General features: G+C 38.9%; 1 protein-coding gene across 3 annotated transcripts in view; it reads left to right on the forward strand.

Moving 5' to 3' along the window:
• The window catches only part of PCCA (propionyl-CoA carboxylase subunit alpha), a 344,033-nt gene that overhangs the window by 125,849 nt on the left and 191,382 nt on the right, over window positions 1–26,802 (forward strand). For all 3 annotated transcript variants that reach the window (XM_082602231.1, XM_082602232.1, XM_082602233.1), the window contains 2 exons: window positions 3,841–3,935; window positions 9,564–9,714. In XM_082602231.1, the coding sequence (XP_082458357.1) occupies window positions 3,841–3,935; window positions 9,564–9,714 (246 nt within the window). The remainder of the gene's footprint in view (window positions 1–3,840; window positions 3,936–9,563; window positions 9,715–26,802) is intronic.

Consider the following 26,802-nt stretch of genomic DNA (forward strand, 5'->3'; position numbering starts at 1 on the left):
AGCGACTGCTCAAGTCTCACCCTTGCCCCCCTTTTTCAAATTAGATTTTTTGGAATTATTGAGTTTTCAGGGTTCTATATCTATTTTGATTGTGAGTCCTTCACCACACACACACACACACACACACACACAGAGCATATCTTCCCCCCATCTGTGACTTACCTATTCACTTTATTAATAATGTCTTTCAAGGAATAGAAGTTCTCAGTTTTGTTGAAGTCCAGTTTAAGTCCAATTTGCGTACCCAAGTTAGGAGCTTTATTGTTTTAGGTTTGGTATTTAGGCCTGTTACTCTCTTTGAATTTTTTGTTTGTTTGATGTGAGGTGGAGTCAAAGTAAATTTTCTTACATTCTCATACCCAATTTTTCCAGCATCATTTTTATTCTTTTGCGGTACGCGGACCTCTCACTGTTGTGGCTTCTCCCATTGTGGAGCACAGGCTCAGGACGTGCAGGCTCAGCGGCCATGGCTCACGGGCCTAGCCGCTCTGCAGCATGTGGGATCTTCCCAGACTGGGGCACGAACCCGTGTCCCCTGCATCGGCAGGCGGACTCTCAACCACTGCGCCACCAGGGAGGCCCCATTCTGCCTTTTAAAGTTTAGATGGCACAGGATCACTTTTGTTGCATTTTGCAAGTCACTTGGCCAGCCTAGAATCATTGCCATAAGTGCTTATGCAAGGGTGTGCATACCATGGTTTGTTATATTCAGGGCTGTTTTTGGATACTAGTTATCACAGCCCTTTCTACGGCCCCCAGTGGTCATGTCCTTCCATAGGCAGAATATACCTACCTTCCTTCCAAGACCAGAATCTCATATTCAGACTTGGTTCAGGTATGGATGAGACTTCTTGTGTATGGTTTCTCAAGAGCAGTTTTTGTGATGTGAAGATCTCTGTATTTAAAGACAATGTGACATCACTTATCAAAAATACAATGATGAGGAAAGGATATGACACTACAATGAATAACCCCCTATTCAACAAGGTAGTAAAAGGGAGGCACACAGTATTCAATGGTTCTTAGCAATCGAAACCCAGAAATTCAAGCTGAGAGATCCCTTTGGAGGGTTTTGTAATAATTCTAGTGGGAGAGGGTAGGACCCTGGGCCAGCGTGTGGTAGAGGTGGTGAGATGTGATTGAATTCTGGATATTTTGTGAAGGTAGACCGGATTTTCTAAAGATCGGATGTGATGTACAAGAAAAAAATAAGGCATCAAAGATAGTTTTAGGCTTTTGGCCTGACGAATTATAAGAATGGGACTGTCTTACTGAGAAGGGAAAGACTGAGAGGTAAATGTTTGGGGGAAGGAAATCGGGGTATGAAGTTGGACCAATGAAGGTTGAGATGCCCATTAGATATCAAAATGTAGGTGTTGAGTAGACTGTTGGATATTTAAGTCTGTAATTTAGGGGAGATATTTGGGCTACCCTTCCTGTAAGATCCTAGAGGCAAAATTAATTTTCCCCCCTTTTCTGTATTCCCTATCTAGCACTTATTTGTGCCATTCGAAGACCACTTACACCATTTTATCTTTAGCTATCAGACTTTCCTCATACACGAAGAAGTCCTTGAGGACAGAGGCTGGATCTTATTCATTTGTTGTCCCTAGCAACCAGGCAGTGTCCTTCACATTACTAATACTCAGTAAATGTTTGTTCAATTGTTTTAAATCATTACATTTCTACATAAGCTTTTAGTTTATTTTAATTAACCATGGCGTATATCCTAGCCGATATTTTTAAACTTAGGTGAAAATATCTCCCAGTAACTTAAATAGGCAACACGGATGTTTCCCATATCTGATCTACACTTGGAAGGTTTTTTGCTTATTTTCTTCAGTTTTAATTAATTAATGTTAGATAATTTGTGCACATGATAAAGGGTGTTCAATGAAAAATAAGCCTTCTTTCACCCTTGTCTCCAAGTCCTCTGGTTTCTATCCCTAGAAGCAGGCACTGTTACTGTTTTTTGAATATCCTGCCATAGTCTGTGAAGTATATACATGTATATCAACTATTGTTTTTCACACGAGCTATCACATACTGTGTTCTTTCTCGTGCTGAAACTGTGTACTGGCAATAGGAATGGCACAGCTCTGTGTGGTTTAAACCAGGGCACTGATGGCATTTTATGAGCTGGATCCATGGATGTTAAAGGGCTTGCCATTATGTGGAGCAGTCTATTATGATAAAGCTTTTTCAGTAAGCAATATATCTGGGAGATCTTTCCATATTCAGTACGTGCATATCTGTAAAGGGCTATATTAAAAGTTTAAAAAACTCATGATGTGTTTAAGTATTAACTTCCCTTAGAAGCACTTTTTATTTATAATGTTTTCTGGTTACTTTGTCTTTTCATTTGATTAATGGAATTCCCTGGTTGTCCGGTGGTTAGGACTTGGCACTTTCACTGCCCTGGCCTGGGTTCAGTCCCTCGTCTGGGAACTAAGATCCCACAAGCTGCGTGGCACAGTTACACAGACTTCAGGGAAAAACAAACTTGATTCTGTGTATATTTGAATCTAATATTTTACAGTTGAAAATGTTTCTAAGAATTCTTGGTTATTGTGGCTTTATTTCTTGGAGACTAAGTCTACTTTCACTTCCACGTCAATTAGAATAAAAAAGGAGGTAGAATAAATTTAACGTTTAAAAATAGTTCTAGATGTACTTCATGCAGTCACCTTTGAGTCTTAGAAATAAAATTCCAACTTACTGGCATTTCATTACTATAATGTTTTCCTTTGTTTGGAAGCATTCTTGAGGTTTAGGTAGGTTTTATTCCTAAAAATTAACCTTGTAGTCATTTATTACCTGTTCATTTTATAGTTTCTTATACTTGTTAAACCATGATCTCTTTTGATTTGATGTTTTCAGCAGCCATATAAAATATTAAGATGATATTATCTACTATTTATAATGCATGGGAAAACAGTGACTTGCCCAGAGAGGTGGCATAGCTGTTTGGAGCTTAAATTAGTGCCTTGTTTTTGGCTTCTAGAAGAGCTTTTACCTCCATGAACTTAAATATATGCATTCAATAATATGCATGTACTCCTTAATCATGAAAATAGATTAATCTATTTTTTGATCAAGTATTCTATGCAAAAACATTAATAAAGAGCATGTTTTACTGTTTCCAGATTTACCTAATAAGATATATGTTAAATTTGAATTTCAGATAAACAGTGATTTTTTTTTTTTTTAAGTAAAAGTATGTCCCATTCAGTATTTGGGATATATTTTTATTAAAATTTTTATTAAACTTAAAAACTCCAGTTTATTTCCCATTATTACAAATGGGAAAAAGCATAATGTTATATATTAACCCCAGACCTTTTACCAGTTTCTTATAACAAAAATAAAGCACAGTAAAAATATCCATATATAAGTAACAGGCCACATACTGGTTGTAAATGAAATAGCATTTCCTGATCAACAGACATAATATTAACAACAAACAGATGTTTGTAATGATACTTGTGGCTCTCCTACGTGCCACTGAAATCTAGAATGTATTCCCTTTATTGATGCTCATTGTCCCTCACAAAATTGGTACAATTGATTCTGATATTTTACCCAGTGTATTGGAAATGTAAGATGAGAATTTTTTCCTCAAGTCTTTAATAAAAGTGTTCAGTTGAGTTTTGGAGTGGTAAATATAAAATTTTCCTCCACTAATGTCAACCAAAAGAAGACTGTATTTGAGAGGTGCATATGTTTTATGAGGTTGGAATATTAAAATCCAAGGGGTATTGCATGGAGAAAATGTTAATTGGGCACATATGCTATGGAGATGGCTCTGTAATTTTTCAAGTGGTATTATTGCTCTTTCAGGTTTTAGGTGATAAACATGGGAATGCTTTGTGGCTCAATGAAAGAGAGTGCTCAATTCAGCGAAGAAATCAGAAGGTGGTAGAGGAAGCACCAAGGTAAGAGCTTCTCCCAAGGAAACTTTATAGTAGTCTGATTTTTATATATTTCACATATTTCTTTCCCATTTTATTAGCTAAAATTGCTTTAATAGTAATAGTAGAATCTATTAGTGTGTGTATATTAAAAATTTTCCTCATTGAGGTATAATTGACACATAATTATCTCTTGAACAGCACAGTTGTTAAGGATGCTGACCCTCCATGCCATTGACAATCCACATATAACGGTTAAAGTAGGCCCTCTGTACATGTGGTTCCTCTGTATCTGCAGTCAACTGGCCTTGGCTCTTGTAGTCCTGTAATATTTAGTATTGAAAAGTGTAAGCGGGTCCTCGCAGTTCAGACCTGTGTTGTTCAGGGGTCAACTATATTATATTAGTTTAAGATTTACAATATCACGATTCGATGTTTGTGTATATATTGTGAAATCACCATAGGAAGTCTAGTTAACATCCGTCACCATATATAGTTACAGAATTTTTTTTTTTGTAATGAGAACTTTTAAGATCTACTCTCTTAGCAACTGTCAAATAAGCAATATAGTATTATCATCTATAGTCACCATGCTGTACATTGCTTCTCAACGACTTATTTATAACTGGAAGTTTGTACCGTTTATGTCCCCCTCCCCCTCAACCGTCAATCTGATTTCTGCATCTATGAGCTTGTTGTTTTTTTTTTTTTTAAAGATTCCACGTATAAGTGAGATCATACAGTGTTTGTCTTTCTTTGTCTGACTTATTTCAGTTAGCATAATGCCCTCAGAGTCCATCCATGTTGTCACAAATGGCGAGATTTCCTTCCTTTTTTGTTTTTTTGGGGTTTTTTTGGCTATGCAGCTTGTAGGATCTTAGTTCCCTAACCAGGGATCGAACCTGCACCCTTGGCAGTGAAAGCACGGAGTCCTAACCACTGGACTGCCAGGGAATTTCCAAGATTTCATTCTTTTTTATGGTTGAATGATATTCCACTGCGTGTGTGTATGTGGTGTGTGTATATATATATATATATATGTATATAATATACATACATATATATTTATACCACATTTCTTCATCCATCAGTGGACACTTAGGTTGTTTCCATGTCTTGGCTATTATAAATAATGCTGCAGTGAACATGGGGGTGCATGTTTATTTTCAAGTTTGTGTTTTTGTTTTCTTCGGATAAATACCCAGAAGTGGAATTGCTGGATCATATGGTAGTTCTGTTTTTAACTTTTAAAGTAAGTTCCATACTGTTTTCCATAATGGCTGCACCAATTTACATTCCTACCAACAGTGCACAAGGGTTCCCTTTTCTTCACATCCTTGCCAACACTTGTTATTTCTTGTCTTTCTGATAATAGCCATCCTAGCAGGTGTGAGGTGATGTCTCATTGTGGTTTTGATGTACATTTCCCCGATGATCAGTGATGTTGAGCACCTTTACATGTACATGTTGGCGATCTGTGTGTTTTCTTTGGAAAAGTGTCTATTTAGATCTTTTGCCCATTTTAAAATCAGATTTTTTTCCTGTTACTGGGTTGTATGAATTCTTTATGTATATTGAGTACTAACCCCTTATCAGACATATGATTTGCAAATATTTTCTTCTATTCAGTAGGTTACCTTTTCATTTTGTTGATAGTTTCCTTGGCTGTGTAGAAGCTTTTTAGTTTGAAGTGGTCTTAATGTGTATATATATATATATATATATATATATATTTTTTTTTTTTTTTTTTTTTTTTTTTTTTGCGGTACGCGGGCCTCTCACTGATGTGGCCTCTTCTGTTGCGGAGCACAGGCTCTGGACGCGCAGGCTCAGCGGCCATGGCTCACGGGCCCAGCTGCTCCGCGGCATGTGGGATCTTCCCGGACCGGAGCATGAACCCGTGTCCCCTGCATTGGCAGGCGGACTCTCAACCACTGCGCCACCAGGGAAGCCCCTTAATGTATATTTTTATAATTAAGAATTTGCCACTTGATCTTTCTCAGTACTTCAGTGCATGAAAGTGAGAGAATACTTGAACAAGAAGTTGGGGTTTTATTAGAGGAAAAAATGGGGTGATAACCCACTCTGACTCCCATAGTCTTCTAGGTAGCCTAGACCCTGTTGGTGTGTCTGAGTATGTGGAATTTCTGGGATACCTACCTTCTAGGCTCTCCGGTTGGCAAAAGTTTCATAAAGTTGATCCTGAATTTCCCAAGTTTATCCTACCATGAAAAGGCTTTTGGGACATGGTTCTTAGAGATTCCTTGATTCATCAGAACTACTTTGGGCACTTCTCCAAGCCACCTGTCATGTGTTCGGTGTAGCAATTTCATGGAACTTCGTTTCTACTTTGATGCTAGGTTGGTATTTATATATATTCTGGTTTCCTCTTAGTTCTTAAAAATCCCCAGTTGAGTGTTCATTGGTATTTTTAGTAACCAGACATTAAGGAATATAACCAATTGTAGCTTAATCAGCATAGCCAGTGTGCCTTGAAAAAATGTGCATGTGTGATTTTTGAAAAGATTAGGTCTGAATATGAGTGGATTTTTTAAATCACAGAGTATTAATAAAAATCAAATCCTATATCCCCCCAAATTATAGATTTAAATATCCAACAGTCTACTCAACACCTACATTTTGATATCTAATGGGCATCTCAACCTTCACTTGTCCATCTTCATACCCTGATTTCCTCCCCCAAAACATGCACCTGTCAGAGTCTTTCCCATCTTCACCATGCTGTGAAGAACAGCCCTTTGTGGCCTATGTGGGGTGTAGCCCTTTATCTCTTGGCCCAGAACCAGGATGTAAGACGAGTGGAAGAAGAGAACCAAAAGGAATGTTCTGTCTATGTCTTTAGGAAGAGTCCTAGAACCTGCCAGCGTTGTTGACTTGGCAGTGATCCGAAGTTAGGTACTCTTCTAGAGAGTCTGGGATATGTCTGTTTTCCCGAAGTAACCATGTGCCCAGCTAGTTGAATGGAAAAAGGGGACAGGGGATGATGGTAGAACAGTAATAGTCTCTGACACACCACTTTTGCAGTCGTATGTTTTCTTCTTGTCTTAACACTTCCAATATAATTAACTTTCTCTTTTTATTGGAAATCCACTCAAGTCTTACCTGGGATAGAAATCTTTCACAGACTGGGAACCTTGAATCATGATTTTTATTTGTTTCCTTTCTTTCTCTAGAAATGTAAGTTTTTCATATGAACATCTCATCTATTAATTGAGAGAAAAATCCAAGGAAAACTTAAAGCAGTAGGAAAAAAAACTAGAACCGATTGTTAATAGTGACTTGATATGTATTTGTGCATTGTGAAATATTAAAATAAATGGAATATGCAGTTTTCAATTCCTGGAGTAAGAATCTCCCTCTGTGCTTTGAGTGCAGTGGTGAGCTTGCTTGCAGCTCTGAGTATCAGTAGCAGAGTTTATGACAAGGGAAAGAAGAAGACCAGACAGGACAAAAATAGTTTTACTCACCTGTGCTTGAGATTATCCAAATGTTACGATGTTAATCTTTAGTTGCATTTCCTTTTTTTTCTTTTTGGTTGCATTAATTTTGTCAGCCATTATTGTTGAAATGTCATCTATGCCTGTATCTGTTAGGTTAATGCAGAACTGTTATTTATAATAGGTAGATAAGATTCATAACATCCGAATCCAGTGATGAATCCTAATGTCGTCAACGGGGAGACAGTATGAAGTACACTTCCCACCTGTGAAGTATCCTTGCCTCCTTCAAGGCTCTAGATCTAATCAGCAGTTTACAAGAAATAGAAATGTAATATGGATGTTGAAAGACCTTGTGGACATTGCATGTAGAGGAATGAGACAGGAAAATGACCAGATCCTTGGCTTAAAAAAAAAAAGAAGAGGGCATTACAAGTTAAAAGAATCATAAAGATGTAAAAACCAGTCAAATGCAGTGGCTAGATCTTATTTGGATCCTGATTCAAAGATATTAGCTCTAAAAAGATATTTATGAGATAATCCAGGAAATTTGAATACTAACTGGATATTAAAGCTATTAAGGAGTTCTTGTTAATTTTAAAAGTGTGATTATGTTATAAAAGAGTACTTATAGAAACAGATATGGAAGTTTTTTTTATGGAAGAAGCGATACCTAATTTGGGATTTGCTTTAAAAAAAAAAATGGGGGAGTTCCCTGATGGCCTATTGGTTAGGATTCCGGGCTTTCACTGCCGTGGCCTGGGTTCATTCCCCAGTCGGGGAACTGAGATCCCATAAGCTGCGTGGCACAGCCAACAAAAAAAGGGGGGGTGGGGCTGGTAGAAAAGTGGACATGCAGCATAGACAAAACAAGAATAGCTATGTAGTAATAATTGTTACATATGGGAAACAGGTATGTGCAAGTTCATTATATTCTTCCATAATAAGAAGTTCATGAAATGTCATCTAAATCTTACACATTTGAGAATAATTTTAATCCACAAATAGAAAAGTAGTCAGTGTTTTATTTCTCAGAGGCTTTTTTGCATAGAAGCAAAATATGTGAAAATGCAGAAATGATTTGCTAATATTCTTTCCAGGGTTCATTGAAACCCTTTACTTGCCTGTTGGAAGGTACTTTTTTATTGTGAAACAAAAGTGTTGAGGATTTATTAGATGTACAGTGGATTCTTGTTATTTGTAGTAGTTATGGCTTTTTAAAAATTAATTAATTAATTTTTGGCTGTGTTGGGTCTTTGTTGTTGCGGCAGGCTTTCTCTAGTTGGCAGTGAGCGGGGGCCACTCTTTGTTGCAGTGCATGGGCTTCTCATTGTGGTGGCTTCTCCTGTTGCAGAGCACAGGCTCTAGGCACGAGGACTTCAGTAGTTGTGGCACGTGGGCTAAGTAATTGCGGCTCGCGGGCTCTAGAGTGCAGGCTCAGTATTTGTAGCACATGGGCTTAGTTGCTCTGTGGCATGTGGGATCTTCCCGGACCAGGGCTTGAACACGTGTCCCCTGCACTGGCAGGGGGATTCTTAACCACTGCGCCACCAGGGAAGTCCTGTGGTAGTTATGTTTTATAAAGTCACTGTGAACACTGAATTAATAAATACTGAAGCATTGCTCCTAGGTGAAATACAGAATTAAGTTTCTGTGAGCCTCTGGTCAGAACATTTTCATCAACTGATTAATACATAACCTTGTTTTGTATGTGTTTCTGTTGAAAGACACCTTATTTTAATACATAGTATTGATTCATTAACCTTGAACTCACCGTCTTGGCCAGCAGCGCTATAATGCTTGCCTGAAGGAAGCTCACCTAACACACGTTTTCTCTATAGGGCACGACTTCTAATCTTACTTGGAGAAATTATGAATACATATGTTAAGTTTTACTCGTAGAAGACAACTACTTGTGCTAAAATAACTGTATATTTTATAGATTGATTGAAGTTGCAGTGTAGTGTGGAAAGTTCAGATGTTTTATAAAAATCTTAAGTTGATTTATTTAAACATGTTACGCTTAATAACACAATAAGCCTACATTATAAGCATATATAAAGCATATAATATGAAATCTTAAGTTGATACAGATGATCATATCTGAGTAAACTTTAAAATTTTTCTGTAATGCACACAAAAGATTACTTAATTTTTGTTCAAAATGTAGGAAATTACTCTTTCTTATTTGCAGCCTTTTTCTGGATTCTGAGACTCGAAGAGCAATGGGAGAACAAGCTGTAGCCCTTGCCAGAGCAGTAAATTATTCTTCTGCTGGAACCGTAGAATTCCTTGTGGACTCAAAAAAGAATTTTTATTTCTTGGAAATGAATACGAGACTCCAGGTAACAGACACGCTGGTTTTCATTCCTCTCCACGCCTCTATATGTTTCCCTTCTTCACCACCCCTTCTTGTGTTACAAAACCTGAAAATCAACTCCTTAAAGTGTTAAATATTTAGTTTTTATGCTTGTGCTAAGAAATCTGTTGGAAATGACAGATAAGTATCAGGTTAATTTAATGGTCAGTGTCTAGCCCTTCTGCTTTGTTACTGTTAATACTTCATATTGGAAATTCCTTTTTTTTCCTTGAACTTTCTTGATGAAGTGCATTAGTTAGGGTTCATGTGCTGATAAGAGAAACTACTCTAGATATGATAAATAGAAAGGGATTAAGGGCTTACCAATCATTGGAAGGGATGGAGGAAGGAAGGGTATCTAGAGTGAACTTGCAGGAATGACTCTCAGAACTGTACCACCCAGCCTGGCTCCTAGAGGAACTGACACCTCTCCCACAGTTACGAGGTTGAGAAATCAAGTGGCTGCCCTGGAACTTGACTTTAGGGACATGCTTCCTCAGTTTCAGTTCAGTTTCAGTCAAGGTCTCTGGAAGCCACCGGTGCTGTAACTAGTGGCTTTATTTCCTTCCTTCTTCCCCCTTTTCTTTGATTTAAATTGTAAACTAACATACACATACAGAACATTACATAGAATACAAATGTGTAGTTGAAAAAATTATTAAAAGCAAGAGTTCACGTAAGCCTCAGTAGGATCGGGAAGTTCCAAAATGCCCAGCGCTTCTTACCCCCGCCCCTCAGCTTCTTCTCCTTCTCAGTGATTCCGCGTCCATCTTCTTATTTACTCTTCTGACTGAATTCTAAACATCTCCTTATATTTCTGGATAGTTCTTCCTTTTATTTATGCACACCTAGGAAATAGAATTAATTTTGCCTGTTTCTTTTTTAAACTTTAAATCAGTGGGATCATATTGTATGGTTTTTATATTTGGTTTCTTTTCTCAACATTGTGCTTATGAGATTATACCATGAGACTGATTTTCATTTACTGTGTCAGAATTTATGTATGTAGATGCATTTTGAGACCAATGGTAATACATATTTAGAGTTTGTATAGGTATTAACCTCAGTAGTTTTTGCTCAAAACTTAAGATACTCTTCCTTGAAATAACTTTTTTAGCTTGTATTCTATTCTTGTGAACATCTTTAGAAGTGGCAGAATTTTGCCTTTTAAAGATTAGTTTGATTTTGACTAAAAATATGTCTTTATAATGAAAATGTCTAATTAGATAATTAGCTGGGAAATCATGTTTTTGATTAAGATGGAGACTATTATGTCATGATGAGACTAATAGCTTGTAATACGATCCTGAACGCAATTTGAAGTGACTACAGTATATTTTTATTTTATTCAAGGCACAGTGAATGCTAGATGGTTTAGTTGGGGTACTTAACAGAATTTGCAAAATTGATAACCAGTGTTTGTCTAGGGCACTTTGTTACTATGTTCTAATTTTTTTTCAATCTATTTATTTTTTATTTGTTTCTGGCTCATTTATCTCAGCCTGTAAGTTTTTTAAAGTTTGGCCCATGGTGGCTTTTGGTATAAGACTTCCAAAAGTTGATATTTATTATCAAATAATTCTGTGTAGGCTGTCTAAATCATTTAGGTACCTACGTTTATAGTTTGTTTCATGGATGGCTTGCCAGGAAATTATGTTCAGTACCCTCAAAAAAGATTATAAATGAATTTCAGGAAAAAATGAAATTCATAGAGAATTTTATCATATTAGATCTCATAGTACCTAATTTTATGCTGTTTAATGGCACTTTTATAATTTGTCTCCCATTTAATGTGTAACAGTATCTCTTTTCTCTCTTGCATTTGCTTCCAGTGGCAGTAATCTTGTCAGTTACCAGACAAATTAATTTTGATTTTTTTAAGAAGCATCTGTGTGATGGAGGGATATTTGCTGGTGGAGGGTGAAACTGAATGGGAGCATGAAAAAAGGATCTTGGATTTCATAGTATTCAGAAAGACATTCTTAGATATTTCAATGATGTCTTTCTGATATTGTTTAAGCAATTCAAATGTCCTTTTAATAGTAGATTTTCTGTTTCAAATTTCTTTGCTAACCTTAAATTATAATACTTTTTTTTTTTTTTCTGGCGGTATGCGGGCCTCTCACTGTTGTGGCCTCTCCCGTTGCGGAGCACAGGCTCCGGACGCGCAGGCTCAGCGGCCATGGCTCACGGGCCCAGCCACTCCGCGGCATGTGGGATCTTCCCAGACCGGGGCACGAACCGGTGTCCCCTGCATCGGCAGGCGGGCTCTCAACCACTGCGCCACCAGGGAAGCCCTAAATTATAATACTTAAGGCACATTCACCACATTGTTTATCTTCTAAGATATATGTTATCTCTAATTAGTGTTTCAGTTTGAGCCTGGAGAGCTATAATTTTCTTTGTGTTTTTTTTTTTCCTTGAAATTTCCTGATTGAACTGTCACTTTTTCCAGCTTTAGTACTTGTACATTTTTTCCTGGTAACAGAAATGTGAGTAGCACCTTCACTTTGCTGGATTTTCTTAAGCGCGATATTAGAAATAAATACTGTTTCTCCTTAAAGAGAAACACTGAGAAAGTCACCAGGTTTGGTGCATAAATACTGGTTTTGTTCTCAGTCTGGTCAGAATTTATGTATCAGGATTATCTATGCTATCCCCATATATGTTTGTTTTTAAAGTCATGGTTTGCTTTTGCTGAAAGATAAAATTCAAATGCTTTTGCATTACAAGTCCCTTTTCTCTGTGGCCTTAATCTCTCCTTTCTTTTCCCTGAATTCAGTTTGACGTCTGTGTGCCTTTATCATGTTACCCCTTTGCCTGGAATGGTCTCTGTTCATTTCTCCTAGTAGGAGTGCACATATGTATCCACCCATGCTCACCTGTTCCCTTCTGTCTTCATTTGAAAGATGGATAGATAGATGGATACTTTACCAAAAAATACAATTTTATTAAAATGTTATTTTAATGAAATAAATGATATGTAATTTTGCTTGAATAACTTTAGTTTCCTACTTCATGGAATTGAAATACTAAGAATTGGTAATACTTGGTTAAAAGAAAATCTAAATTGTTCAGAAGAGTATACATTGGAAAAACAACTTCCCATACCACATTTTTGTTACCACAATCATGTATTTTTCCTGTAGAGACAACCTTTGTTTTACTTAAAAATATATCTTTTCTAGTATTCCATACCTAATTTAAAGCATTATCTTCTTCATTTTTGTGATTTTTAATATTCAGTTGTATGGCTGTACAGTCATATAATTTCATTGGTTTCCTAGTGATAATTTTTGCAGTATTCTGCTCTAGCAAATAGTGCAATTATTGAAAGACCCTATATGTCATCATTTTGCACGTGTGGAAGTAGAATTGCCTGGAAAGTGATATGTCCTTTTATAATTTAGTGAAATATTATCAAGTTGCCTTTTATAGAAGAACTTGCCTGGCCAAAAGGCAAGTTTTGCCTTTGGATCTTTGTATGGTAGTGAAAAATGTATCACATTTTCATTTTTCTTATTATGAGTGAGGATGAATTTTTCTTCATAGATTCCTTTACATTTCCTTTGCCCTTTGGGTTTTCTTATTGACTTACAGATGTTTTTATTTTTTGGAGAAATTAGCCATTTGTGATATCATCAGGAAGCACTGCTCCATGAATATTTTCACATTTTTAAAGAGTGAGGGCTTTCTAACCAAAGTCCTCTGGCACCTGATTAAATGATAACAGCTTTAAAGATAGAGTGCTAGAGAGAAAGCCTTATCTTTCCCCAGAGCCATTTGTTGACATACCAGATTGGTAAATAGAGGCCTTCCTCCTCTCTCCCCAGAAGGATTTGTTTACTTCCCAGAGCCAAGTTTGCCCTCTCTCCAGAGATGAAGAAGGGCAGACATGCCAGGAACTCTTTTTTTAAAAAATACATTCATTCATTCATTCATTCATTTACTTATTTATTTATTTATGGCTGTGTTGGGTCTTCATTGCTGTGCATGGGCTTTCTCTCGTTGTGGCGAGTGGGGGCTACTCTTTGTTATGGTGCGCGGGCTTCTCATTGCGGTGTCTTCTCTTTGTTGCGGAACATGAGCTCTAGGCGCACAGGCTCAGTAGTTGTGGCTCGCGGGCTCTAGAGTGCAGGCTCAGTAGTTGTGGCTCACGGGCTTAGTTGCTCTGTGGCATGTGGGATCTTCCTGGAGCAGGGCTCGAACCTGTGTCCCCTACATTGACAGGCGGATTCTTACCCACTGCGCAACCAGGGAAGTCCCCAGCAACTCTTATATAAGCTCTGAGATAAATATTTTTTGGGTTCTGCCCCTGTGATAGGTGCACAACCCTCTGCACGCACAGGGACCTTAGATGCATGGGGAATTGGGGTGTGAGAAATGGTGTGAAGATGCTCTGTGAGTAAACAATTGTTTCTTCTCCAGTCCAGGAACTGTGTTTGTTTCATGGCAGGATTAACAAATGAATGTAGATATAAAATATACAGATATGATTTGTGGCTGCTTTTCTCTCACCTGTTGCCTGTCTTTTTGACTTTGTATATATTTTTTCTTCCTAGGGAGAAAATTTTTGTTTTAAATTTTGCAGTTGAATTTCTAAATCTCTTTTTTTTTTTGCGGTACGCGGGCCTCTCACTGTTGTGGCATCTCCCGTTGCGGAGCGCAGGCTCTGGACGTGCAGGCTCAGCGGCCATGGCTCACGGGCCCAGCCGCTCCGCGGCATGTGTGATCTTCCTGGACCGGGGCACGAACCCGTGTCCCCTGCATCGGCAGGCGGACTGTCAACCACTGCGCCACCAGGGAAGCCCTCTAAATCTCTTTATCATTTCTGATGTTGTAATACACTTAGACTTTTCCTACTCAATTATAATTGAAACATTTTTCTTCCATGTTCTCTTTTAGTACTAATTTCATCTTCCTTGGTGAAATTTTCACTTCATCTGGAATTTATTTTATTTTATTTTTTTCAAATGGTTACCTGTTTGTCACAGCCATTATTGAATAATCATTCTTTTCAAAATTAATTAGAAGTCATTTTCATTATGTACTGAATTCTCATGTATGCAGATATTTACTGTTTTCTTTTTTTAACCTTTCTGTTTATTCATGTGCTGGTACTACACTACTTTAGATGTTATATCTTTTTATTATAATACAGTATCCAGTAGGAATATTCTTTCTGATTACTCTTACTTTTCCATGTGAAGTGTTTTTTTTTTAACATCTTTATTGGAGTATAATTGCTTTACAGTGGTGTGTTAGTTTCTGCTTTATATCAAAGTGAATCATCTAGGGGCTTCCCTGGTGGCGCAGTGGTTGAGAGTCCGCCTGCCGATGCAGGGGAAATGGGTTCGTGCCCCGGTCTGGGAAGATCCCACATGCCGTGGAGCGGCTGGGCCCGTGAGCCATGGCCGCTGGGCCTGTGCGTCCGGAGCCTGTGCTCCGCAACGGGAGAGGCCACAACAGTGAGAGGCCCACATACCGCCAGAAAAAAAAAAAAAAAAGTGAATCATCTGTACATATGCATATATCCCCATATCTCCTCCCTCTTGCGTCTCCCTCCCACCCTCCCTATCCTACCACTCTAGGTGGTCACAAAGCACTGAGCTTGATCTCCCTGTGCTGTGTGGCTGCTTCCCACTAGCTATCTATTTTACATTTGGTAGTGTATATATGTCCATGCCACTCTCTCGCTTTGTCCCAGCTTACCCTTCCCCCTCCCCATATCATCAGCTCCATTCTCTAGTAGGTCTGTGTCTTTTTTCCCGTCTTGCCCCCGGGTTCTTCATGACCATTTTTTTTGGTTTTTTTTCCTTAGATTCCATATATATGTGTTAGCATACGGTATTTGTTTTTCTCTTTCTAACTTACTTCACTCTGTATGACAGACTCTAGGTCCATCCACCTCACTACAAATAACTCAGTTTTGTTTCTTTTTATGGCTGAGTGATATTCCATTGTATATATGTGCCACATCTTCTTTATCCATTCATCTGTCGATAGACACTTAGGTTGCTTCCATGTCCTGACTATTGTAAATAGACCTGCAGTGAACATTGTGGTACATGACTCTCTTTGAATTATGGTTTTCTCAGGGTATATGCCCAGTAGTGGGATTGCTGGGTCATATGGTAGTTCTATTTCTAGTTTTGTAAGGAACCTCCATACTGTTCTCCATAGTGGCTGTACCAATTCACATTCCCACCAACAGTGCAAGAGTGTTCCCTTTTCTCCACACTCTCTCCAGCATTTATTGTTTGTAGATTTTTGATGATGGCCGTTCTGACTGGTGTGAGATGATATCTCATTGTAGTTTTGATTTGCATTTCTCTAATGATTAATGATGTTAAACGTTCTTTCATGTGTTTGTTGTCAATCTGTGTATCTTCTTTGGAGAAATGTCTATTTAGGTCTTCTGCCCATTTTTGGATTGGGTTGTTTGTTTTTTTTTGATATTGAGCTGCATGAGCTGCTTGTAAATTTTGGAGATTAATCCTTTGTCAGTTGCTTCATTTGCAAATATTTTCTCCCATTCTAAGGGTTGTCTTTTCATCTTATTTATGGTTTCCTTTGCTGTGCAAAAGCTTTTAAGTTTCGTTAGGTCCCATTTGTTTATTTTTGTTTTTATTTCCATTTCTCTAGGAGGTGGGTCAAAAAGGATCTTGCTGTGATTTATGTCATGGAGTCTTCTGCCTATGTTTTCCTCTAACAGTTTTTTAGTGTCTGGCCTTACATTTAGGTCTTTAATCCGTTTTGAGTTCATTTTTGTGTATGGTGTTAGGGAGTGTTCTAATATCATTATTTTACATGTAGCTGTCCAGTTTTCCCACACCACTTACGGAAGAGGCTGTCTTTTCTCCAGTGTATATTCTTGCCTCCTTTATCAAAGATAAGGTGACCATAGGTGCATGGGTTTACCTCTGGGCTTTCTATTCTGTTCCATTGATCTACATTTTTGTTTTTGTGCCAGTACCATACTGTCTTGATTACTGTAGCTTTGTAGTATAGTCTGAAGTTAGGGAGCCTTATTCCTCCAGCTCCATTTTTCTTTCTCAAGGTTGCTTTGGCTATTCAGAGTCTTTTGTGTTTCCATACAAATTGTGAGGTTTTTTGTTCTAGTTCTGTGAAAAGTGCCAGTGGTACTTTGATAGGGATTGCATTGAATCTGTAGATTGCTTTGGGTAGTATAGTCATTTTCACACTGTTGATTCTTCCAATCCAAGAACATGGTATATCTCTCCATCTATTTGTATCATCTTTAATTTTTTCATCAGTGTCTTATAATTTTCTGCATACAGGTCTTTTGTCTCCTTAGGTAGGTTTATTCTTAGATATTTTATTCTTTTTGTCGCAGTGGTTAATGAGAGTGTTTTCTTAATTTCACTTTCAGATTTTTCATCATCAGTGTATAGGAATGCAAGAGATTTTTGTGCATTAATTTTGTATCTTGCTACTTTACTAAATTCACTGATTAGGTCTAGTAGTTTTCTGGTAGCATCTTTAGGATTCTCTATGTATAGTATCATGTCATCTGCAAACAGTGACAGCTTTACGTGTTCTTTTCCTATTTGGATTCCTTTTATTTCTTTTTCTTCTCTGATTGCTGTGGCTAAAACTTACAAAACTATGTTGAATAATAGTGGTGAGAGTAGGCAACCTTGTCTTTTTCCTGATCTTTGTGGAAATGGTTTCAGTTTTTCACCATTGAGGATGATGTTGGCTGTGGGTTTGTCATATATGGCCTTTATTATGTTGAGGTAAGTTCCCTCTATGCCTACTTTCTGGAGGGTTTTTATCATAATTGGGTGTTGAATTTTGTTGAAAGCTTACTCTGCATCTGTTGAGATGATCATATGGTTTTTCTCCTTCAATTTGTTAATATGGTGTATCACATTGATTGATTTGTGTATATTGAAGAATCCTTGCATTCCTGGAATAAACCCCACTTGATCATGGTGTATCATCCTTTTAATATGCTGTTGGATTCTGTTTGCCAGTATTTTGTTGAGGATTGTTGCATCTGTGTTTATCAGTGATATTGGCCTGTCGTTTTCTTTCTTTGTGACATCTTTGTGTGGTTTTGGTATCAGGGTGATGGTGGCCTCATAGAATGAGTTTGGGAGTGTTCCTCCCTCTGCTGTATTTTGGAAGAGTTTGAGAAGGATAGGTGTTAGATCTTCTCTAAATGTGTGATAGAATTTGCCTCTGAAGCCACCTGGTCCTGGGCTTTTGTTTGTTGGAAGATTTTTAATCACAGTCTCAGTTTCAGTGCTTGTGATTGGTCTGTTCATATTTTCTGTTTCTTCCTGATTCAGTCTTGGCAGGTTGTGCATTTCTAAGAATTTGTCCATTTCTTCCAGGTTGTCCATTTTATTGGCATAGAGTTTCTTGTAGTAATCTCTCATGATCTTTTGTATTTCTGCAGTGTCAGTTGTTACTTCTCCTTTTTCATTTCTAATTCTATTGATTTGAGTCTTCTCCCTTTTTTTCTTGATGAGTCTGGCTAATGGTTTGTCAATTTTGTTTATCTTCTCAAAGAACCAGCTTTTAGTTTTATTGATCTTTGCTATAGTTTCCTTCATTTCTTTTTCATTTATTTCTGATCTGATCTTTATGATTTCTTTCCTTCTGCTAACTTTGGGGTTTTTTTGTTCTTCTTTCTGTAATTGCTTTAGGTGCAAGGTTAGGTTGTTTACTCGAGATTTTCCTGTTTCTTAAGGTGGGATTGTATTGCTATAAACTTCCCCCTTAGAACTGCTTTTGCTGCGTCCCATAGGTTTTGGGTCGTCATGTCTCCATTGTCATTTGTTTCTAGGTATTTTTTAATTTCCTCTTTGATTTCTTCAGTGATCACTTCGTTATTGAGTAGTGTATTGTTTAGCCTCCATGTGTTTGTATTTTTTACAGCTCTTTTCCTGTAATTGATGTCTAGTCTCATAGCATTGTGGTTGGAAAAGATACTTGATACAATTTCAATTTTCTTAAATTTACCAAGGCTTGATTTGTGACCCAAGATATGATCTATCCTGGAGAATGTTCCATGAGCACTTGAGAAAAATGTGTATTCTGTTGTTTTTGGATGGAATGTCCTATAAATATCAATTAAGTCCATCTTGTTTAACGTATCATTTAAAGCTTGTGTGTCCTTATTTATTTTCATTTTGGATGATCTGTCCATTGGTGAAAGTGGGGTGTTAAGGTCCCCTACTATGATTGTGTTACTGTCGATTTCCCCTTTTATGGCTGTTAGTATTTGCCTTATGTATTGAGGTGCTCCTATGTTGGGTGCATAAATATTTACAATTGTTATATCTTCTTCTTGGATCAATCCCTTGATCATTATGTAGTGTCCTTCTTTGTCTCTTCTAATAGTCTTTATTTTAAAGTCTATTTTGTCTGATATGAGAATTGCTACTCCAGCTTTCTTTTGGTTTCCATTTGCATGGAATATCTTTTTCCATCCCCTTACTTTCAATCTGTATGTGTCTCTAGGTCTGAAGTGGGTCTCTTGTAGACAGCATATATATGGGTCTTGTTTTTGTATCCATTCAGCCACTCTGTGTCTTTTGGTGGGAGCATTTAGTCCATTTACATTTAAGGTAATTATTGATATGTATGTTCCTCTTCCCATTTCCTTAATTGCTTTGGGTTCGTTATTGTAAGTATATTCCTTCTGTTGTGTTTCTTGCCTAGAGAAGTTCCTTTAGCATTTGTTGTAAAGCTGGTTGGGTGGTGCTGAACTCTCTCAGCTTTTGCTTGTCTGTAAAGGTTTTAATTTCTCCATCAAATCTGAATGAGATCCTTGCTGGGTAGAGTAAACTTGTTTGCAGGTTTCTCTCCTTCATCACTTTAATTATGTCCTGCCACTCCCTTCTGGCTTGTAGAGTTTCTGCTGAGAGATCAGCTGTTAACCTGATGGGGATTCCCTTGTGTGTTATTTGTTTTTTTTCCCTTGCTGCTTTTAATATGATTTCTTTGTGTTTAATTTTTGACAGTTTGATTAATATGTGTCTTGGCGTATTTCTCCTTGGATTTCTTCTGTATGGGACTCTCTGTGCCTCCTGGACTTGATTAACTATTTCCTTTCCCATATTAGGGAAGTTTTCAACTATAATCTCTTGAAATATTTTCTCAGTCCCTTTCTTTTTCTCTTCTTCTTCTGGAACCCCTATAATTCGAATGTTGGTGCGTTTAATGTTGTCCCAGAGGTCTCTGAGACTGTCCTCTGTTCTTTTCATTCTTTTTTCTTTATTTTGCTCTGCATCAGTTATTTCCACTATTTTATCTTCCACCTCACTTATCCGTTCTTCTGCCTCAGTTATTCTGCTATTGATCCCATCTAGAGTATTTTTCATTTCATTTATTGTGTTTTTAATCGATGCTTGATTCATCTTTAGTTCTTCTAGGTCCTTGTTAACTGTTTCTTGCATTTTGTCTATTCTATTTCCAAGATTTTGGATCTTGGAAATAGAATCTTGGATCATCTTTACTATCATTATTCTGAATTGTTTTTCAGGTAGACTGCCTATTACCTCTTCATTTGTTAGGTCCGGTAGGTTTTTATCTTGCTCCTTCACCTGCTGTGTGTTTTTCTGTCTTCTCATTTTGCTTATGTTACTGTGTTTGGGGTCTCCTTATTGCAGGCTGCAGACTCGTAGTTCCCGTTGTTTTTGGTGTCTGCCCCCAGTGGCTAAGGTTGTTTCAGTAGGTTGTGTAGGCTTCCTGGTCGGGGGGACTAGTGCCTGTGTTCTGGTGGTTGCGGCTCGATCTTGTCTTTCTGGTGGACAGGTCCACGTCTGGTGGTGTGTTTTGGGGTGCCTGTGGCCTTATTATGTTTTTAGGCAGCCTCTCTGCTAACGGGTGGGGTTGTGTTCCTGCCTTGCTAGTTGCTTGGCATAGGGTGACCAGCACTGTAGCTTGCTGGTCGTTGACTGAAGCTGGGTGCTGGTGTTGAGATGGAGATCTCTGGGAGATTTTCGCTGCTTGATATTATGTGGAGCTGGGAGGTCTCTTGTGGACCCGTGTCCTGAAGTTGGCTCTCCCACTTCAGAGGCACAGCACTGACTCCTGGCTGTAGCACCAAGAGCCTTTCATCTACCCGGCTCAGAATAAAAGGGAGAAAAAGTAGAAAGAAAGAAAGGAAGAAGGAAAGAAAGGAAGGGAGGAAGGAAGAAAGAAAGAAAGGAGGGAGGGAGGGAGGAAGGACGGAAGGAAAGAAAGAAAGGGATGGAGGAAGGAAAGAAAAAGGAAGAGTGAATGGAAGAAGGGAGGGAGGAAGGAAAGAAAGAATGAAAGAAAGACAGGAGGGAGGGAGGGAGGAAGGAAAGAAAAAGAGTGAAAGGAAGAAGGGTGGGAGGGACGGAGAAAGGAAAGAAAAAGAAAGAGTGAAAGGAAGCAGGGAGGGAGGGAGGGAGGAAAGAGAGAAAGAAGGAAAGGAGGGGCGGAGGGAGGGAGGGAGGAAGGGAAGGTAGGAAAAAAAGAAAGAGCAGGTAAAGTAAAATAGAATAAAGTATAAAATATAGTAGCGTTATTAAAATTAAAAAGTAATTATTGAAAAAAAAACGGACAGAACCCTGGGACATATGGTGGAAGCAAAGCTATATAGAGAAAATCTCACACAGAAGCATACACATACACATTCACAAAAAGAGAGCAGGGGGAAAAATCTAAAATCTTGCTCTCCAAGTCCACCTCCTCAACTTGGGATAATTCGTTGTAAAAAGAGGAAAAGGGGGAAAAGCCTGAAATCTTGCTCTCAAAGTCCACCTCCTTAATTTGGGATAATTCGTTGTAAAAAGAGGAAAAGGGGGGAAAGCCTGAAATCTTGCTCTCAAAGTCCACCTCCTTAATTTGGGATAATTCGTTGTAAAAAGAGGAAAAGGGGGGAAAGTCTTAAATCTTGTCCTCAAAGTTCACTTCCTCAATTTGGGATGATTCGCTGTCCATTCATGCACTCCACAGACGCAAGGCACATCAAGTGGACCGTGGAGCTTTAATCCGCTGCCTCCGAGGCTGCACAGAGAGATTTCCCTGTCTCTTCTCTGCTCTCACAGCTCCCGGGTCTCAGCCTTGGACCTGGCCCCGCCTCTGCGCGTAGGTCGCCGGAGGGCGTCCGTTCTTCGCTCAGACAGGACTGGTTTAAAGGAGCCGCTGATTCGGGGGCTCTGGCTCACTCAGGCCGAGGGGAGGGAGGGGCACGCAGTGCAGGGCGGGCCTGCGGCGGCAGAGGCCGGCGTGACGTTGCACCAGCCCGAGGCGCTCCGTGCGCTTTCCCGGGGAAGCCGTCCCTGGGTCCCGGGGCCCCGGCAGTGGCGGGCTGCACAGGCTCCCCGGAAGGGGGGGTGGACAGTGACCTGCGCTCGCACACAGGCTTTGTGGCGGCGGCGGCAGCAGCCCCAGCGTCCCACGCCCGTCTCTGGGGCTCGCGCCCGTCTCTGGTGCTTCTTTAAGCAGCCCTCTTAATGCCCTCTCCTTGCGCACCAGGAAACAAAAGGGAAAAAAGTCTCTTGCCTCTTCGGCAGCTCCAGACTTTTTCCCCGGACTCCCTCCGGCCTAGCCGTGGTGCACTAACCCCTTCAGGCTCTCTTCCTGCCGCCAGCCCCAGTCCTCTCCCTGCGCTCCGACTGAAAGCCGATACCCGAGCCTCAGCTCCCAGCCCCGCCCGCCCTGGCGGCCAAGCAGACAAGCCTCTCGGGCTGGTGTGTGCCTGAGGGCACCGGTCCTCTGTGCCGGAATCTCTCCACTTTGCCCTCCCCACCCCTGTTGCTGTGCTCTCCTCCGCTACTCCGAAGCTTTCCCCACCTGCAGCCTCCGCCCGCGAAGGGGCTTGTAGTGTGTGGAAATCTTTCCTCCTTCACGGCTCCCTCCCACTGGTGCAGGTCCCGTCCCTATCCTTTTGTCTCTGTTTATTCTTTTTTTCTTTTGCCCTACCCAGGTATGTGGGGAGTTTCTTGCCTTTTGGGGGGTCTGAGGTCTTCTGTCAGCGTTCAGTAGGTGTTCTGTAGGAGTTGTTCCACGTGTAGATGAATTTCTGATGTATCTGTGGGGAGGAAGGTGATCTCCGCGTCTTACTCTTCCGCCATCTTCCTCCGGGGCCAGTTTTTTGTTTTAAAGCATTTTATAAACTATTTTGATGTCTTTGAGTTCTGGATTCTTATCTAGATTTTAACTTTTCAAATTTGTTCCTGTATTAGTTTTTTAGGGCTATCATGACAAGTTACCACAGACTGGATGGCTTAAACAACATTTATTTTCTTACACTTCTGGAGGCAGAAGTCTAAAATCAAGGTGTCGGCAGGATGGGTTTCTTCTGGAGGCCTTTCTCTTTGGCCTTCAGATGGACGTCGTCTTCTTGTGTCTTCACATGGTCTTTTTTTTCTGTGCTGTGTGTTGTCTGTGTCCTAATCTCTTCTTATAAGGGCATCAGTCATGTTGGGTTAGGGCCCACCCTAATGACCTTATTTTAACTTAATTGCCTCTTTAAAGACCGTATCTCCAAACACAGTCATATTCTGAGGTACTAAGGGTTAGGACTTCAAGATATGAATTGGGCAGAGGAGATTCAGTTCAACGCCTTAACAGTTCTCTTATCCTTTCTTCATCTGAGTATTTGTGTTGGGGTCAACAGGAAAGCTCTATAATAGAAACTGTTCAGTTTTCACTGCCACTCTTGAATATAGCCATTATTTTCAAGGTGAGTTTACCGGGATGGTGTGTTGGGGCCTATTTCCAAAGATACTTTTTATCCGTGAGTCCTGTGGATCAAAATCTAATAACTTTAGATCTTTATTTTGAAACCCTGTATTCTCAGGAGGTAGAGTTTCAGAATTTTAATAGGTATATGTTAGATTCTGTTCTGGACAAAGACTCTCTCTGAACTGAAAGAGCAAAACCAAAAATAATGACATCAGTTATCCTTTCAGGCCAGAATAACAACAAACGAAAAAGACCTATTATGCCAAATACCATTATGAAACCCGATTTTATATAACAGGACAGTTTCCTCACCTTTCAACAGGTAATCATACCTGTACTGCTTTGCTGAGTTGAATTAAACAAGTTCTGCTTACAAAAGATGCCTTTCACAAACTAAGCCTTTGTAATATCTTGTTTAGACATATTTAATAAGGAAGTTACTTTAAATTATGTTAATTTAAAATAACATTATTTGAATATTAGAAAATTCTTAATATTTACTTACCTTATACCCCTTGTGAGTATCTCTTGTACCTTGTCTGTAAAATGACAGTGGAATAGGGAACAAGGTCGTGCATTTGGAGGGATTTGGTAAATTTCAGTGCCATAGAGATGTTAGTTGTGGTGTGTACATGGGTCTTCTGCTTTTAGGGACAGCTTCTGCTTTGACTAAGCAGTTGGGCCTCCCCTTACCACCTGAAAAACAATTACCCTCCATTCAAGGAACTTGGAATACTTTTTATCACCCTCCTTCTCTGTAACGGCCAAGGTAACACATAATTTCATTGATCTGACTTCTCTCCACACTTTTTGGGACTTTCTCCTCTTTTAAATTTGCCGCAGTGTTAATGTTCATTTGACGTTAACTTTAGTGTGTCATTAAGATTTGCCTGAATCATCTTCTCCTCGAAGAATACTTGCCTGTTATCTAGTTACCCATTCTTAAAATCTTTAGAATTATTAGGTCATCAACACAATATTTAGAAGTGTAAGTTAGAGAAAACCTATTGAACAAATTATCTGTTGTTGATTATTTTTATTTAGCACAATGAGAGGGTTCTGATTGAAGAGAAAATAATGTTGATCAAGTCAGATATCTTTATTTTAATAATGTTTTGTAATATAAAAACAAAAATTCTAGTGACATTGTATTAATTTTTATTTTGGAGTTATTTCAGATGTTCAGAAAAACTGCAAAACATTACAAAGAATTTCTGAACACCCTTTACTAACATTTACATTTGCTTTATCCTTGTATCTATATCTGCGTCTTTGTTTCTCTGTATCTATCTTCTTGACCTGAAACATTTCAGAGTAAATTGCAGGCCTGGTGCCTCTTTACCCCTAAATATGTATTTCCTAAAAACAAGAAAATTCTTTTACATTACCACAGTACCATTATCAACATCAGAATATTAACATTGACATATTACTATCATCCAGTCTACAGATCATATTCACATTTCACCAGTTGTTTACTATTGTCTTTTACAGTAAAATACAACATTTTTCTGGTTCAGGATCCTATGTTACATTTACTTGTCATGCCTCTTTAATCTCTCTCCATCTGGAACAGTTCCTTAATCTTTTTTTTTCGTCAAGTATGATCTTTACATTTTGTTGTTGTTTGTTTGTTTGTTTTGCGGTACGCCGGCCTCTCAGTGTTGTGGCCTCTCCCATTGCGGAGCACAGGCTCTGGACGCGCAGGCTCAGCGGCCATGGCTCATGGGCCCGGCCGCTCCGCGGCCTGTGGAATCCTCCTGGACTGGGGCACGAACCCGTGTCCCCTGCATCGGCAGGTGGACTCTCAACCACTGCGCCACCAGGGAAGCCCTGATCTTTACATTTTTTTATGAGCAGAGGCCATTTATTTTCTAGAGTGTCCTGCATTTTGCATTTGCCTTTTTTCTCTTGATTATATTCAGGCTTTGCATGTTTGGCAAGAATACTACAGAAATGCTATTGTTTTTCCCTGAACACCATATAGGAGGCATGCAATGTCTGTTTATCCCATTACTGGTAATGTTGGCTTAGTTAACGTGGCATCTCTTACGAACTTATGGTTACCAAGCGGGGAAGGGGTGGGTGGGATGAATTGAGAGACTGAGATTGACATGTATACGCTATTATGTGTAAAACAGATAACTAATGAGAACCTACTGTGTAGCACAGCGAACTCTACTCAGTGCTCTTTGGTGACCTAAATGGAAAGGAAATCTACAAAAGAGTAGATAGTAAGTATACGTATAGCTGATTCACTTTGCTGCACAGCAGAAACTAACCCAACATTGTAAGGCAACTAAACTCCAAGTAAACAAAAAAAAAGGTGGCATCTCTTGCACTTCCCCACTGTCGTGTTAGTGTTTCTCCCCTTGTCATTAATGAAGGTATCTTATAGGGAGATACTTTGAGACTCTGGACATATCTCATTCTCTCCTTCATTAGTTTTAGATACTTCCTAGTTTGTATTTAAGGAGGAATAAGGCTAAACACTACAGTGGCAGTGGCAGAATTTACGATGATAACTTTTAGAATCAGAAGGTAGATAATGACAACACAATGCCAGAAAGATTTAGCTTTTCTAAATTTATTACTATTGAAATTTGATACATCAAGAACTCAGGTGAAGCAAAACCTAGTTTACCTCACCATTGCATTTGATAAGCTCAGCTATTTATTTTTTTGAGAAATGCATTTGAAGCAACAGATTAGTAAGACAGAGTGGCAAGAGGTCTACACAAACACTGACAATAGTGACAGTTTGATGGTGACTAAGAAGACTAAATTAAAATAGCAAATAGATCTATAAAAAGCTGGCTGACTGTGACCATCTAATGTAGGTGTATAGAACTATACATACTCATTCTAGATCTTGAGTGTGATTATGTATCATCATAAGGCATTTGATGATTGTAGTTGTTTGTATCTGTTTGAACAAAAGATTCATGGCGAGATAGGGGCATTGCCAGTACAAACTGATTTATAAGCTACTAATAGAACCCGCAGAGTAGCACTGACTTGATGAATATATCCCATTCAATAATTTGCCTTTGAGGATTCAGAAATTCTAACTTGGATGGGCTTGTATGTGTATGTATTCTCCCTGTCTGTCTGTCTGTCTATGGCTAGGTATTACTTTTGCTGACTAAATCACAAGATTTATACACTAGAATGTCAATATATTCATCTCTAATGCACAGTCCCTCATTCATATGTTTCTTGGCACTAGCACACATTTCTGTTGAATAGGGAAATCATGTATGAAGACCAAAAATTTGTTGGTGAGCACAGAGTCACATAAGGGAATTGAGTTTTGAATGTTTGTGTTTTGAACCTTTAGAAAAGGCATTGTTTCTCAGCCTGTGTTCTGTGGAAG

This window comes from Mesoplodon mirus (genome assembly GCF_964341445.2).
Source record: "Mesoplodon mirus genome assembly, chromosome: 17".
In the NCBI taxonomy this organism is placed as follows: domain Eukaryota; kingdom Metazoa; phylum Chordata; class Mammalia; order Artiodactyla; family Ziphiidae; genus Mesoplodon; species Mesoplodon mirus.